The 14946-nt window shown below is 58.7% G+C and overlaps 1 protein-coding gene and 1 long non-coding RNA gene across 2 annotated transcripts; one reads left to right on the top strand and one right to left on the bottom strand.

The window, feature by feature from the left end:
* The first annotated feature begins 1863 nt into the window (after positions 1–1863).
* Positions 1864–3999, top strand: LOC136316086 (collagen alpha-1(II) chain-like). Its single transcript, XM_066247821.1, has 4 exons — positions 1864–1942; positions 2196–2853; positions 3101–3137; positions 3249–3999. The coding sequence occupies exons 1-4, from the start codon at positions 1864–1866 to the stop codon at positions 3789–3791; spliced, it is 1317 nt and encodes a 438-aa protein (XP_066103918.1). The 3' UTR covers positions 3792–3999.
* A 2878-nt stretch (positions 4000–6877) lies between these two features.
* On the bottom strand, positions 6878–14117 carry LOC136316014 (uncharacterized). The gene is made up of 4 exons (XR_010727638.1): positions 14004–14117; positions 9314–9389; positions 8954–9145; positions 6878–8733 (listed from the first exon to the last, which is right to left on the bottom strand). It is a non-coding gene; the product is annotated as an uncharacterized lncRNA (long non-coding RNA).
* Positions 14118–14946: the final 829 nt, after the last annotated feature.

The raw sequence follows: 14946 nt of genomic DNA on the forward strand, positions 1-14946 counted from the left end.
ATGTAAGACGGAGACATTATCTGTAGCATCCGTGTTGTATCCCGTATCCCAGGGGTCCCCAAACTACGGCCCGCAGGCCGCATGTGGCCCCCTGAGGCCATTTATCCGGCCCCAGCCGCACTTCCGGAAGGGGCACCTCTTTCATTGGTGGTCAGTGAGAGGAGCATAGTTCCCATTGAAATACTGGTCAGTGTGTTGATTTAAATTTACTTGTTCTTTATTTTAAATATTATATTTGTTCCCGTTATTTTTTTTTTTTTTACTTTAAAATAAGATATGTGCAGTGTGCATAGGGATTTGTTCATAGTTTTTTTTATAGTCCGGCCCTCCAATGGTCTGAGGGACAGTGAACTGGCCCCCTGTGTAAAAAGTTTGGGGACCCCTGCCGTATCCGATGGCCCTTGCTGGTCAGCAGTACGTCTTTCTGAATCGTAGCGGCTGATGTCTGTTGAGCGTGGTGACAGCCGTTAGTGCCGCTCACGGAGACCCACCATGTTCCTAACCCTGGCGATGGGCGTGGCTGTGTGACAAGGTCTGAGTGGTGGGTGCGGGCACAATGTCTGTAGAGGGTTGGCTGGCCAGTGGGACCTCTCGGGCCCCCAGGTCCTTTTCTTGGCTACTGGCTTCACCGTGCTGGACCCAGAGAGCTCACGGTGAGGCCCAGGGGCTGTGGAGGACGGGCCGAGCTGAGACATGGCGCTGTTAGCTCCTGCAGAGCCGGACAGCCGGTTTCCTACAAGCGCTTACTGCGCGCCTGACGCTGTTCTAAAATCCCGAGCGGCGGTAGCTCAGTGTGTGCTCGGAGCAGCTCTCTGAGGTCAATTCCACTTGCTCCTTGCTGAGAAATGCAGAAACTGAGGCGCCAAGGAGAAACGGCATCAGCGAAACCAAAGTCCACGGCAGCCCTGGAGTGCCACAGCGGGCTAAGTTACAGTCACTACCAGGCTCGGCTGGTGGCGAGGTGGCAGGTTCGATCCCCGGGCAGGGCACAGACGAGAGTCGACCAGTGAATGCATCAGTAAGTGGAACAACACGTTGATGTTTCTCTCTCTATGTCTCTCTCCCTTCCGCTCTCTTTGAGATCGATCCATAAATATAAAATAAAAGGACTTTCAAACTCCTGACCCACCAGGCGGAGCAGGACAGTGCACTGGACACTCCCGTGGGGAGCGCTGACCACCCAGCCGTGAGCAGCGCCTGCACTGAGCGGATGTTGGCTGCATCCTGCGTCCTGGGTCCTGGGTCCTGGGTCCTGGGTCCTGAGTCCTGCGTCCTGGGTCCTGGGTCCTGGGTCCTGGGTCCCGAATCTCTCCCCTCCGTGGCCGGCGATTCCCCTCCAGTTCATTCACATGATCTCAAGACGCCCGTGTTATTTATTGTTCCGGACACCTTTCTCTGCGTCCCCGGTTCGGTGAGACTCTACCATTCGTGCTTGGATGTATCGGAAACCGCCCTAAGGAAGAGTTTGCTGCTGTCATTTCTGTCAAATTGGTCTGATTTTTTTCCCAAGAGTTAGCGCGCCTCAAGGCTCAGCGCCCTCTGTGATCACCTGAGACTCAGCCCAGGCTTTATTTGGTTTTGTGTGGGGACCAAGTATTTTTAGCTGAGTGAAAACAGAAGGCGTGACCACATGTGGACCGGAGAAGCACGGAATTAGGCTCATTTTCAACATATGGGTTGTAACGTAAAAATAGGTCTGGGTGCCTTCCCTGCACAGCCTTCGTCCTAAATATGCTTCAGACTTCTTTTCCTCCGTGTCAGTAAAACATTGTGCCCCCGAAGTCTCCATTTTCCCCCCCACCTGATCACCACACCACATCCCACTGTCAGGGTCCTATCACCCGTCACCGAACCTCCTGTGACATGCCGGGGACAGAGGAGGAGAAAGGGGGAAGACCAGGCTTCGTCGCGAGCTCGGTGGATGCAGCCAGCCTGAAGCAGAGTTAAGGGCAAGCAGCCAGGATGCAGCAGCAAGTCTTGTCACCGAGAGTCACAGGCAGGGCGTCCACAGGGCCCTGCTTGAGGGGAAGGAGCCACAAGGGGAGGAAGCAGGGCCCCTCGGGAAGGGCCTCGGAGCCCAGCCCTCCCCCCAGGCCACCTTCCAAGGGAGACCAAGTAGGAAACCACACTAAGCTTCTGAAAGTCCTGCTTGGGCCAAAGCAGGTCCTTGAGGGGACCAGGACCCTGACACCCAGAGGAAGTCCTCGAGGGGACCAGGACGCCGATACCCAGAGGAGGTCCTCGAGGGGACAGGACACCGACACCCAGGGGAGGTCCTCAAGGGGACCAGGACAAGGACACCCAGGGGAGGTCCTCGAGGGGACCAGGACGCCGACACCCAGAGGAGGTCCTTGAGGGGACCAGGACGAGGACGCCCAGAGGAGGTCCTCGAGGGGACCGGGACACCGACACCCAGAGGAGGTCCTCGAGGGGACCAGGACACCCAGAGGAGGTCCTCGAGGGGACCGGGACGAGGACACCCAGAGGAGGTCCTCGAGGGGACCGGGACGCCGACGCCCAGAGGAGGTCCTCGAGGGGACCAGGACACCCAGAGGAAGTCCTCGAGGGGACCAGGACGAGGACGCCCAGAGGAGGTCCTCGAGGGGACCAGGACACCGACACCCAGAGGAGGTCCTCGAGGGGACCAGGACACCGACACCCAGAGGAGGTCCTCGAGGGGACCAGGACGCTGACGCCCAGAGGAGGTCCTCGAGGGGACCAGGACGAGGACGCCCAGAGGAGGTCCTCGAGGGGACCAGGACGAGGACACCCAGAGGAGATCCTCGAGGGGACCAGGACACCGACACCCAGAGGAGGTCCTCGAGGGGACCAGGACGCTGACGCCCAGAGGAGGTCCTCGAGGGGACCAGGACGAGGACGCCCAGAGGAGGTCCTCGAGGGGACCAGGACACCCAGAGGAGGTCCTCGAGGGGACCAAGACGAGGACGCCCAGAGGAGGTCCTCGAGGGGACCAGGACACCCAGAGGAGGTCCTCGAGGGGACCAAGACGAGGACACCCAGAGGAGGTCCTCGAGGGGACCAAGACGAGGACGCCCAGAGGAGGTCCTCGAGGGGACCGGGACGAGGACGCCCAGAGGAGGTCCTCGAGGGGACCAGGACGCCGACACCCAGAGGAGGTCCTCGAGGAGACCAGGACCAGGACACCCAGAGGAGGTCCTCGAGGGGACCAGGACCAGGACACCCAGAGGAGGTCCTCGAGGAGACCAGGACCAGGACACCCAGAGGAGGTCCTCGAGGGGACCAGGACGCCGACACCCAGAGGAGGTCCTCGAGGGGACCAGGACACAGACACCCAGAGGAGGTCCTCGAGGGGACCAGGACACCGACACCCAGAGGAGGTCCTCCAGGGGACCAGGACGCCGACGCCCATAGGAGGTCCTCGAGGGGACCAGGACAACCACACCCAGAGCTGGCAGCTGTCCCAGCTGCTACAGTGGGTCAAGTGCCTGTTCCAAAGGGCAGGGACTGTCACACCACCCGGTCAGGACGGTGGGGTGGGTGGGCAACGACGCCGGCTGCTCACCCTGGACATCAGCTCAGGATGGAATGGAGGTTGGCGTGAAGGTTTCATGGGGAGACCAACGAGACAGTCCACTGTCCACACAGCGTCCGTAGCCTCTCCTCACGCCGGCCGGCGTGTCCTATTGTGGCAGGGCCCCCGAGATTTCCTGGACTTCCTGCAGAATTGTGTGTGCTCTTGTGGCCATTCCCCGAGGGAGTCCCCTCGACGCTCTGTTTTCCCCGGTGTCCCTGTCACTCCAGGTGGTTGATTCACACACGTGTCTTCCTCTCCAGCATCTCCCAGGACACAGGCACCTGTACGTCCTGACATCGCCCAGGCATGGCGCGTGCAACCTGAGCTTGGTCCTCTGGTCACATGCCCCGCGCCAGCCTTGACTCTGGGCCCCTCCTTTCTCCTCCCCACAACTCCTGTTCTGTGTGGCACCTGCAGACCCGTGCCCCTCGGGGAGACCCTGTTCCCTTCCTGCTGGGATGGCTTATTTCCGGCCCAGCTTCTCTCTCTCTCTCTCTCTCTCTCTCTCTCACACACACACACACACCACCTCTCACCCTTCCCCTGGCCCCTCCTACCGCAGCCCCGCCCACTCTCTCAGCCCCTCTTGGAACGACACAGGACTCCCAAACCAAGCTCGGTTTCAGAGCATTCCGTGCCCTCATCCATCTCCAACTAAGCAGCCCTGTGCACTCGCAGCTCCGTACAAGGGCCCAGTGTCGGGAAGCCTCCTCCATCTGCGAGTTCTGCAACCTCCCCTCCCCATCCCAGCCCCTCGCTCTATCCCGACCGCCATGCCAGCCACCCCCCTCCCCTCCCCATCCCAGCCCCTCGCTCTATCCCAACCACCATGCCAGCCACCCCCCTCCCCATCCCAGCCCCTCGCTCTATCCCGACCGCCATGCCAGCCACACCCCTCCCCATCCCATCCCAGCCCCCCGCTCTATCCCGACCACCATGCCAGCCACTCCCCTCCCCATCCCAGCCCCTCACTCTATCCCGACCGCCATGCCAGCCACCCCCCTCCCCATCCCATCCCAGCCCCCCGCTCTATCCCGACCACCATGCCAGCCACTCCCCTCCCCATCCCAGCCCCTCGCTCTATCCCGACCGCCATGCCAGCCACCCCCCTCCCCATCCCAGCCCCCCGCTCTATACTGACCACCATGCCAGCCACCCCCCTCCCCATCCCAGCCCCCTGCTCTATCCCGACCGCCATGCCAGCCACCCCCCTCCCCATCCCATCCCAGCCCCCCACTCTATCCCGACCACCATGCCAGCCACCCCCCTCCCCATCCCAGCCCCTCGCTCTATCCCGACCGCCATGCCAGCCACCCCCCTCCCCATCCCATCCCAGCCCCTCGCTCTATCCCGACCGCCATGCCAGCCACCCCCCTCCCCATCCCAGCCCCCCGCTCTATCCTGACCACCATGCCAGCCACCCCCCTCCCCATCCCATCCCAGCCCCTTGCTCTATCCCGACCACCATGCCAGCCACCCCCCTCCCCATCCCATCCCAGCCCCTCGCTCTATCCCGACCACCATGCCAGCCACCCCCCTCCCCATCCCATCCCAGCCCCTCGCTCTATCCCGACCACCATGCCAGCCACCCCCCTCCCCATCCCATCCCAGCCCCTCGCTCTATCCCGACCACCATGCCAGCCACCCCCCTCCCCTCCCCATCCCAGCCCCTCGCTCTATCCCAACCACCATGCCAGCCACCCCCCTCCCCATCCCAGCCCCTCGCTCTATCCCGACCGCCATGCCAGCCACCCCCCTCCCCATCCCAGCCCCTCGCTCTATCCCGACCGCCATGCCAGCCACCCCCCTCCCCATCCCAGCCCCTCGCTCTATCCCGACCGCCATGCCAGCCACCCCCCTCCCCTCCCCATCCCAGCCCCTCGCTCTATCCCGACCGCCATGCCAGCCACCCCCTCCCCATCCCAGCCCCTCGCTCTATCCCGACCACCATGACAGCCACCCCCCTCCCCATCCCAGCCCCTCGCTCTATCCCGACCACCATGCCAGCCACCCCCCTCCCCATCCCATCCCAGCCCCTCGCTCTATCCCGACCACCATGCCAGCCACCCCCCTCCCCTCCCCATCCCAGCCCCTCGCTCTATCCCGACCACCATGCCAGCCACCCCCCTCCCCATCCCATCCCAGCCCCTCGCTCTATCCCGACCACCATGCCAGCCACCCCCCTCCCCTCCCCATCCCAGCCCCTCGCTCTATCCCGACCACCATGCCAGCCACCCCCCTCCCCTCCCCATCCCAGCCCCTCGCTCTATCCCGACCGCCATGCCAGCCACCCCCCTCCCCATCCCAGCCCCCTGCTCTATCCCGACTGCCATGCCGGCCGCAGGCACACCTGTCCCTCCACCTCGAGGCCGTGAGTGACGGCACACAGTGACCACCTCTGCCCCCTGGTCGTTCTGTCCCTGTTTGTGGGCTACGTGACCGAGCTGGCACCATTCACTGGCACGTCCATCACACGTGAGGGTGTGAGCATCATCCGACACGATGAAGACCTGCCCTTAGATTAAATTATTCTAAACCACGCGACCTGGTCCTGACCCATCCAGGCACCCGCTGTGCAATGGGGAAGAGTCCAAACGGCTCACTGAGCAGTGAAACAAATCAGTATCTGCTTTCAAATGATCAAATGTCTACCCCCGTGTTCTCTAAGCTGTACGTAATTGCCGCATGAGCACGTACCTATAGCAGTTTACCAAGACATGTTTACTCAGTCTTTCCATTCACTTCCGGACTGTCAGCAGGCGTCTGAAAATGGTTGGCGTGGCTTCTGCTCCACGTAGCTGTTCCTACCAGATGCCCTTGACCGAGCCGTGATTTGACGTGGGGAGCTCCAAAATTCTTCCAGCGACTTCCTTATTAATGACACAGTCATTCGGTGACCTTGACTGAGCCGTGATTTGACGTGGGGAGCTCCAAAACTCTCCCAGCGACTTCCTTATTAATGACAGGGTCATTCGGTGACCTTCGTCTCAGTAGAGAAGCCCTTTTAACATCGTGGCTATTGTTCGTGTCAACGTTTCCTACCTAACACCAGTTACGTGTAAACAAACACTGCAGCCCTGGCAGCACCAGCTGACAATTTTCCATGTCCAATATCTCGACCATTAAGCTCAAATCATGAAAATTGCTTATTGGATTGTCATTTTGAGTTAGCTGGCTGAATTTTCCTTCATCCACGGAGCTCCACAAATGTCATCCGAACGACTTTCAGAGTTCCAAAAATGTTTTAAAAGTTAACACTTCATTGTGGTTTGTTCCTTTTCTCATTAAACGTTCATTATACGACACTGAATTGTGATACCCTTTAAAACGTTTCCTCATCAGTGATTGCAAATGTTTCTGTGTAAAACCACAAGCCTTCGGTAGACCCGTGATGATCCTTGTGCTAAAACGATGCAGAAAAACTAACGTTTTCGGTTTATAACATGACGCATGTTGGCACCCTTTGCATTCAGCATTTATACCGATATCAATAAGCCGCGTTTATTTTGCTGAGACGATCGGAGGGTTGTTAATTCCGGGAATGCCGCTTCTTTACGCATTCCTGCATAAGGTCAGATCCTGTTCCAAGCATCAGTGCCCGGCCCAGCGTGCTGTCTGCTCAAGACACTTTACCGCAAACTCTGCAGTTACTCCTTGCCTCAGAAGCTCAATGCACCGCAGCAGTGAAACCCAGCGTTTCTCTGAAAACTGCAAGAAGGGAGCCCACTTATCCGGGGCAGGGATAACGGTCCGTACCAGTTTTGCGTGACCTAACGAATACACACATCACGTCACGATGAAATGCCACCACGATGGCAGCCGCCTGCCGTTTGCCTGTCGACAAGCCACAATGGAGTATTCAGTCTTGTCACCGGCAACAGCTCCCCGGTGACGGCGTGGTCACAGCACGGCGGTTGTATCTGAACGCAGCCGCCAGGAGTTGAACAGAATTAATTACTGTCATCAAGGATGGTCCGTTTTTTTTTAACACCGAGATGGCTTTTTCATCTTGCTAGGACAGCAAGGAGCTGGCAAGCTCCTTTGTCCCACCAGCAGCAGCAGCACCCCCTTCTAGGACAGATCCTCGGGGCCACCAGGTGCTGTGCAGTGTCCTGGTGTCCAGCCCAGGACCAGCTCGCACACACTATTCTGTGAGCGTGGGACTTCCTTCTCCTGAGTCCTGGGCTGTTTTAGTCACCTGAGCACTTTAGGTCAGCATACTTAGTGACTGGACCAACAAAAATTCCCAAATGCCTGGTCCCTGTTTCCTTCCTTGAACGTGTTGAAGGTTAAACCAGGTGCCTGGTCCTTCTAAGCACCGAGTAAACACACATTCCTGGTAGTCGTGCCCGAGCCAGGGCCCTGGAGCATCTGGGTCTCCCCGGACGCTCGCGCTGGGCGCAATGCCCTTGCACAGGCGTCCCCAAACTACAGCCCCCGCCACACTTCCGGAAAGGGCACCTCTTTCATTGGTGGTCAGTGAGAGGAGCATAGTTCCCATTGAAATACTGGTCAGTTTGTTGATTTAAATTTACTTGTTCTTTATTTTAAATATTGTATTTGTTCCCGTTTTGTGTTTTTACTTTAAAATAAGATATGTGCAGTGTGCATTGGGATTTGTTCCTGGTTTTTTTTATAGTCCGGCCCTCTAACGGTCTGAGGGACAGTGGACTGGCCCCCTGTGTAAAAGTCTGGGGACCCCTGGCTTGTGTTTCGCTTCCCTCCGTCCAGATGTGAGTGTTTCCGTCCTACCTCCTCCTCCCGGCATTTCCTACGGCCTGCTTTAGGGTCAGTTGCAACCTTGGTGATTTTACTTCTCTGATATTTCCTCGAAAGGCCCAAATTCTGACCCTGTCTTCTAACTCGAGGTCTGATATCCGGGGTAAGTATTTTTTTTTTTTTTAATACACGTTCTGCTTCTCTTACAGCTGCAGCTTTCGCGCGAACGGTTTTCCGTTTTCCAGACGGAGGCAGGCACGCAGAGGAACAAACAGCAAAGCCCTTATCAGCCAGCTTTGCCGAGCGCTGACTGATCCCGCCGTAGGATGACGGGCATTGCCATTACCTCACAGCCCTGGAATCTGCTGCCGTTCCCTCTCGACTGTCCAAATATTTAGACGCCCGGTATCCAAGCCGTGCCCTTTCTCTTCCCAAGGACTTAGTTCCCGGCTTGGCCCCTGAAGAGAGGAGAAAGTTTTGTTGACACTGGGAAGGCTTTTTTGAGAAATACAGAGACCAGAATTTTCTAGAGTGGGAGGAATTTTTTATAAAAGCGGGCAAGTTGCTGTCACCAGCGGGATTCATTGAAGGTGAGCGGGGAGTGGGTGTTGGATCAGCCGTACAGCATGTCCCGGCCTGGAGACGGGGACCCCGGTTGGGTGACAGACCTGTACTCACCTCGACTCTGTCCGGACAGTGTCAGCCACCGCCCCGTCTGCAGACCCCATCTGCAGACCCCATGGACCAGGGCGCATCCCCTGCTGTCCTGTGAGTGACCACCACTTCGGCCCACACCTGTGTGCCCGAGGTGTCCAGCCGGGCGCACACAGGCTCTGGGGTTCCACCAGGGATGACAGCTGAGGACTTGTCCTGAGGAGGAGGAAGAGGAGGGAGAGGTCAAGTCCGGACATCCGGACATCCCCCTTGGACAGCGAAGGGCAGGTCCGGGAAAGGGAGGGCATTTCTGGGGACATGGAAATGGGCAAACTTTACTTCAGGTCAAAAACTGGAAAGTATCTGCCCCCGAAATATACATACACGTGGCCTAGGTCACCAGCTCTGAAACGGACCTTCGCCTGCTCACCCCTGGTCAGGGCCTGTTTTACTTTGGATCCTGCGGAGATGTGCTTCTCAGAAACCTCAGACAAGACCATCACAGACAGACAGACAGACACCCCTCTCCGGCTGCAGGCCTGGCCGCCTGGGCGCCCACCGAAGTCCCGCCCCTCCCACGTGAGCCTTTCCCCCACATCTTCATCTCACACCTGACCAGTAGAGCCCGGCGCTGTGGACCAGGGACCAGCCAACCGAGCTGCCCCGCCCGGCTGGGTGAACGCGCCGCTCACCTCCCACGCACAGCGCAGGCGGGCACGCGCGGGGATGTGGTGCTGGCCCTGAGCGGGCAGGAGCGTTGCTCATCAGTTGGGCCACACGGAAGTAGCATGATTGCTCCCCGATTCTACTACAAACAGCATCATCTCAGTTCCCCGGCCTCGCGGCCAGCGACTTCTGTACAGGAGGCAGCGCTCACCATGGACTCAGGGCCCGGTTTCCTGCCACGTGGTGGTCCACCCCACTCCCTGAGCTCCCCGCGCGCATGACTGTGTCCTGGGTGCTCCCGTGGATGGCGGACCACAGGCCCCTTCCGACATCAGCACCGACAGGGTGCTCTGCCTCCCTTGGTCCCCCCACGGAGCCGTCAGTCCTAGCTCCAGGAATCACGCCCACTCTTCTCTGTCACCATCTGCAGCGCCACAGTGACCACGGTCAGCGGAGTGCAGCCACAGGGCCCTGCAGCCTGGACGCTCTGTCGATGGGTCTCTTCTAACTCACCATCCCCCGACCCCCAACTCTCTCACTGCCCCCACCGTGCAAGCTGGTGATGGCACGGACCCTCAGCCCCTCCTGCCTGCTCCAGGGTCTCTTCCCTCCCAATGCCACAGCCAGACTCAGCCGCCAGCCAGCCATGCTCCGTCAGGCCCCTCCAGGGCTCAAGAACGTGGAGGCTGCTGATAACCCGGCCTCACCAAGTCCCCAACTCATCGGTCTGGTTGGCTCTAGACTTTCTGCTCAATCTTGTCCCAGCACACAGGTGACACCTGACTCTTCATGTCTCCTCAAATTCTCCTGGTCTCCACCCCTTTGTCCCCACTCCCTGTCCCCACGCCCCTGCCCCACTCCCTGTCTCCACGCCCCCACTCCCTGTCCCCACATCCCTGCCCCACCCCCTGTCCCCACGTGCCTGCCCCCACGCCCTCTCTCCCTGTCCCCATGCCCCTTGTCCTCACTCCCTGTCCCCACACGCCTGCCCCACTCCCTGCCCCCACACCCCTGCCCCACTCCCTGTCCCCACACCCCTGCCCCACTCCCTGTTCTCACACCCCTGCCCCACTCCCCGCCCCCACGCCCTCACTCCCTGCCCCCACGCCCTTGTCCTCACTCCCTGTCCCCACTCCCTGTCCCCACCCCCATCCTCACCCCCTGTCCCTTCCAGGCCTAGGCTCAGGCCACTTCCCTAGCGGCAAGGGCACCACCTCCATCTTTGCTTCTGGCTCAGGCTTCTGCACGGCAGTGTCTGCCTCTCTCACAGTGCCCGTCACTGTGCCCATCGACACACCACGCACAGCGAGGGGGTGCTGGGGCCCACTTTACAGACTGAGAAACACCTTCAGAACAGGCCCGCGGAGCCAGAGCGAGGCCTCAGCAGGATCCAGGCGGGCCATCTCTACCCCTCACCCTCAAATGTCAAATCACTGCATGGCCTCCCTGTCTCCCCCACCACTCCCCTCCTGCCTGTTAGAGAAACCCCAACATGCGTGAGCGTTCTAGCAAACAAGGTGATACTTGACTTAAAAGAGTGTGGGTCAAATAAGTTTGCAAATATGATATATAGATTTGTTCGTTTATAGTTTGCATTGGGTGTGGGGGACAGGCTGTAAGCAGGCAGGGTTCTTATAGCCTAAGGCTTAGTTTTGTTTTGGGGTTTTGTTTTTGTTTTTGTTTTTGTTTACACAGAGAGAGAGAGAGTCAGAGAGTCAGAGAGAGGGACAGACAGGGACTGACAGGAATGGAGAGAAATGAGAAGCATCTATCATCAGTTTTTTGTTGTGACACCTTCGTTGTTCATTATTACTTTCTCATATGTGCCCTGACTGGGGGGCTACAGCAGACCGAGTAACCCCTTGCTCAAGCCAGCGACCTTGAGCTCAAGCTGGTAAGCTTTGCTCAAACCAGATGAGTCCGCGCTCAAGCTGGCGACCTCGGGGGTCTCAAACCTGGGTCCTCCGCATCTGTCTGACGCTCTGTCCACTGCGCCCCCACCTGGTCAGGTGCCTAAGGCTTAGTTTTAAGCCTAAACTTTTCCCCACACCCGTGACTGATTGCATGATGTGGGGTGGTGCACTCTCACGAGGAATCCCATTTATGCCTCAGATAAGCGACTTTGTATCAGAGACTTACTTATTTGTATATTGGCTTAAAGGTTTTGATTTCTACACTATAAAGTGGGGCAGACAGGGGCTGGCTCTCTCTCTCAGTTCCTGAAATTACTATTGCAGAAGAGAGGCAGCCAAGATGGTGGAGTGCTGAAGGAGAAGCCAGATTGTGCAGAGTTTGTGCAGAGAGAAGGAGATGGGGAACAGAGGTGAATAAGTCTGGTGAGCTAGAAACCTTTGATTCTAGGAAACTCGGATAAGTCAGTGGCTTTGGGAGCCCTGAATGGAACAGGAAGTGTTTTCCCACTGTGTGTATTTCTCGCCCGCCGGGTGCAAGCTAGGATTAAAGCTAACGGCCCACCAGTTCTTGACTCCGTTGTTTCATTACCGTCTGTCGGAATCAAATGTGAACCTGCACGGGCCAGGAGGCTGTGACGGTGGCCGTGGATACTGGCTTTACAAAGAGCTTCTTGCAAATTGACATGGAAGGAAGGACGTGAACAATAAAGCCTGTCCTCACTCCCTCACAGGCCCTGCGTCGTCCTCGGACAGGAGGGGACAGCGCAGGGACCTGTGGTTAGCACCTCAGGGAGAGCGATGGCTCCCTCAGGCCCCGGACTCGGGCACGTCACAGGAAGTCGGGCTGACACAGTGCGCTCACTGGGCCGGGTTCACGGGAAAGGGCGACTCAGAGTAAAAAAATGGTCACAAGCTTAGTTACCAAGGTCACCTGTGTCTGGCCCCAACCTCCCACCTCAGCCCGGTGGCCTCCTGGGGCCTCACACTGTCCTCCCTGCTGACCCCATAGTATGCGTCTCCAGACTCACGCACTTCTAAGCTGCTCCTGCTTCCCAGGGTGAACTCCCAAGCCACCCGAGCTGCCCCAGCTGCTCTCAGGAGGCCCTCTGGTCCTCCAAGCCTGAGTGAGGGGCTTTCTAACACACCTCCGGATCCCTCGCCCGGGCCGGTCCCTGGGGACTCTGGTCACGGGGCATCTGAGTGGCCTGGCCCTTGATCTGCAGCTGTGGCAGAGAGGAAACCATGGCAGAAGCACACAGGTGCAAACCCACAAGCCACTCAAACCACAGAAGCGGGCACTGTCCAGCTCAGGTCACTAACAATGAAGACGCTCTTCCTATCCAGGTGATACGTAACCCATCTATGGGGCCAGACAGGCCCCTACGTTACCAGAGGTAAGGCAGAACCAGTGCAGAGGTCAGACCCAGGGCGAGAAGGCCTGAATGAGCTGTAGGCTTTGTCCTGCGCTGCCCTCCCCTGAACCACCACACCTCGACCAGAATAAAGCCAACCGTCCACTTACGCCAAAGGGATGTTGGGTCTGGTCAGGGACATGGAGCTGGCCGGCGCCTGCAGGTTCTGTTCCTGCAGTTACCCCCCCCCCCCCCGCCGCCACCCCCCACGTTGCGCTGGGTACCGAGGATCAGTAGTGATGCCTCCCGGATACGCTTCCCCGTCTGGTCTCTGTAATACACGGACGGCTTCCGCTGCTCCGAGCACCGGAATGCAGGCGTGGGGACAGCAGGCCCCCTGCCACCTCTCCCTCCCTGCCCGTCCCGGGGCTCTGGAGGCAGAGAGAAGGGCGGGCACCAGCCCCCCTCGTGGACAGTCCCTGGAGCAGAGCCGAGACGTGTGCACCCGTGCTGGTTCCGGGGACTTGCTCTCTTTCTGCTCAGAGGCGGGAGTTCTCACGGCCACCAGGAGGCAATGCACACGCTCCGCGTCTCTGATCGGGCGCCCTGCCTCTCTCTGGTGAGGGCCCGACCTGCCCTGGGGCTTAGAGACCAGGGACCTCGGCCTTCTAGTCAAAGGAAGCTGCGGACTCCAACATCGCGCGACGTTAAATTGTGTCCGGGCCTCTCTCCTCCTTCCATGAACACCAGTGGGCCCGTCAGGGCAAAGCATTCCTTCTGCGAATTATATTCCAGCAAATAACCGCCCCTTCAGGTGGCAGACACTCATTAAACGCCTGGCAGGTGAGTAAAGGGGTGGACAGCTAAATCCAACTCCCTGAGCCGTGTGCCTGACCGTCAGTCACACCAGCTCCGTGGAGCACATCCCACCCGGAAGGACGAGTTTCTCAGGGGCCACTTCCCTGTTTCCACCACCCCCCTCCCCGTCCCTAAAACCAGAATTATTAACTCGAATGACCGCTGCCCAGGTCACTGGACCAGTCTGTAGTTATCCACAGTGACCCCCAACCCTCACTGATCTAACAACATGATTGTCACAAGAAGATGAGTCCCGTTCCCGAATCCGTAGGTTGGAAAGCTGACCGTTGGCGAAGGCGCGTAGCTCGGCCCAGGTCACACGGCCATGGAAGGGAAGCGGCTGAGACCTCAGAGCCTGACCCAGATCCTGCCCTTGGCCTGGCTGCATTGGTGTTTCCGACACCTGCTTATGAAACCAGCGGCCTGGGTGGGGCTCCTCAACCTGCCTGTCTTTCCTCATCACTCGGCGGGTGACGCCCCTGCAGGCTGGCACCTGCCTGTGAGTAGAAGGCACTATGCCACCTTCAGTCCCTTTGTGATCTGTCCCCTAAGACACCTCCCGCCAGTTCCCTAGTAATAGAAGTGATTCCAAACTTCTATGGCTGTGATCCGGTGTTGTCTGAGTCAGGATTCCCCCGGAGAGAGAGACAGAGAGACAGAGAGAGATTTTTAAGGAGCTGGCTCCCCGCTTGCATCTGAGGCGGCAAGTAGGAAACCCACAGGGCAGGTTTGAGGCTAGAGATTCAGGTGAGAGCCGACAGTTTGGCCTCGCATCTGAAGACCGTCTGGAAGCAAAAGTCCTTTTTTCCAGGAAACCTTCAACTCTTCAACGGAATGGATGGGACCATCTGCTTCCCTGAGAATCAACTGACTTCCAGGTGAAGCACATCAGCCTAATACCCACACAACAGCATCTAGACAGGGGTTGGTGATCTATTGTCACATAACAGGTGACCCTCAGATGCAGTGAGGAAGGGGTCAATGATTATTGTCAACTCTCTTGTTTCTGTGGGTCAGGAACTCAAAGCAGGCACAGCCGGGACGTCTCGTCCCCCGCTCCGTGACTCTGGGAGCTGGAATCATCTGAGGGCTCTTTGGTCAGTGGGTACTGGTGGCCGCTGGACTATTGGCCAGCCCACTCCCTTGTCGCCTCCTCACGTGGCCTGGGCTCCCTTACAATGTGGAGGCAGGGTTCCCAGAGGGGGAACCCCAACAGAGAGAAAGCACC

This window comes from Saccopteryx bilineata, chromosome 12, assembly GCF_036850765.1.
Source record: "Saccopteryx bilineata isolate mSacBil1 chromosome 12, mSacBil1_pri_phased_curated, whole genome shotgun sequence".
Classification (NCBI taxonomy): Eukaryota; Metazoa; Chordata; class Mammalia; order Chiroptera; family Emballonuridae; genus Saccopteryx; species Saccopteryx bilineata.

Excerpts from the sequence above, each read along its gene's own strand:
- LOC136316086 (XM_066247821.1), top strand. The coding sequence starts at position 1,864 with ATGCCGGGGACAGAGGAGGAGAAAGGGGGAAGACCAGGCTTCGTCGCG. Across the intron at positions 1,943-2,195 it reads TGCAGCCAGCCTGAAGCAGA|AGGAAGTCCTCGAGGGGACC; the intron begins GTTAAGGGCAAG and ends CCTGACACCCAG. Across the intron at positions 3,138-3,248 it reads GACGCCGACACCCAGAGGAG|GTCCTCGAGGGGACCAGGAC; the intron begins GTCCTCGAGGAG and ends CACCCAGAGGAG.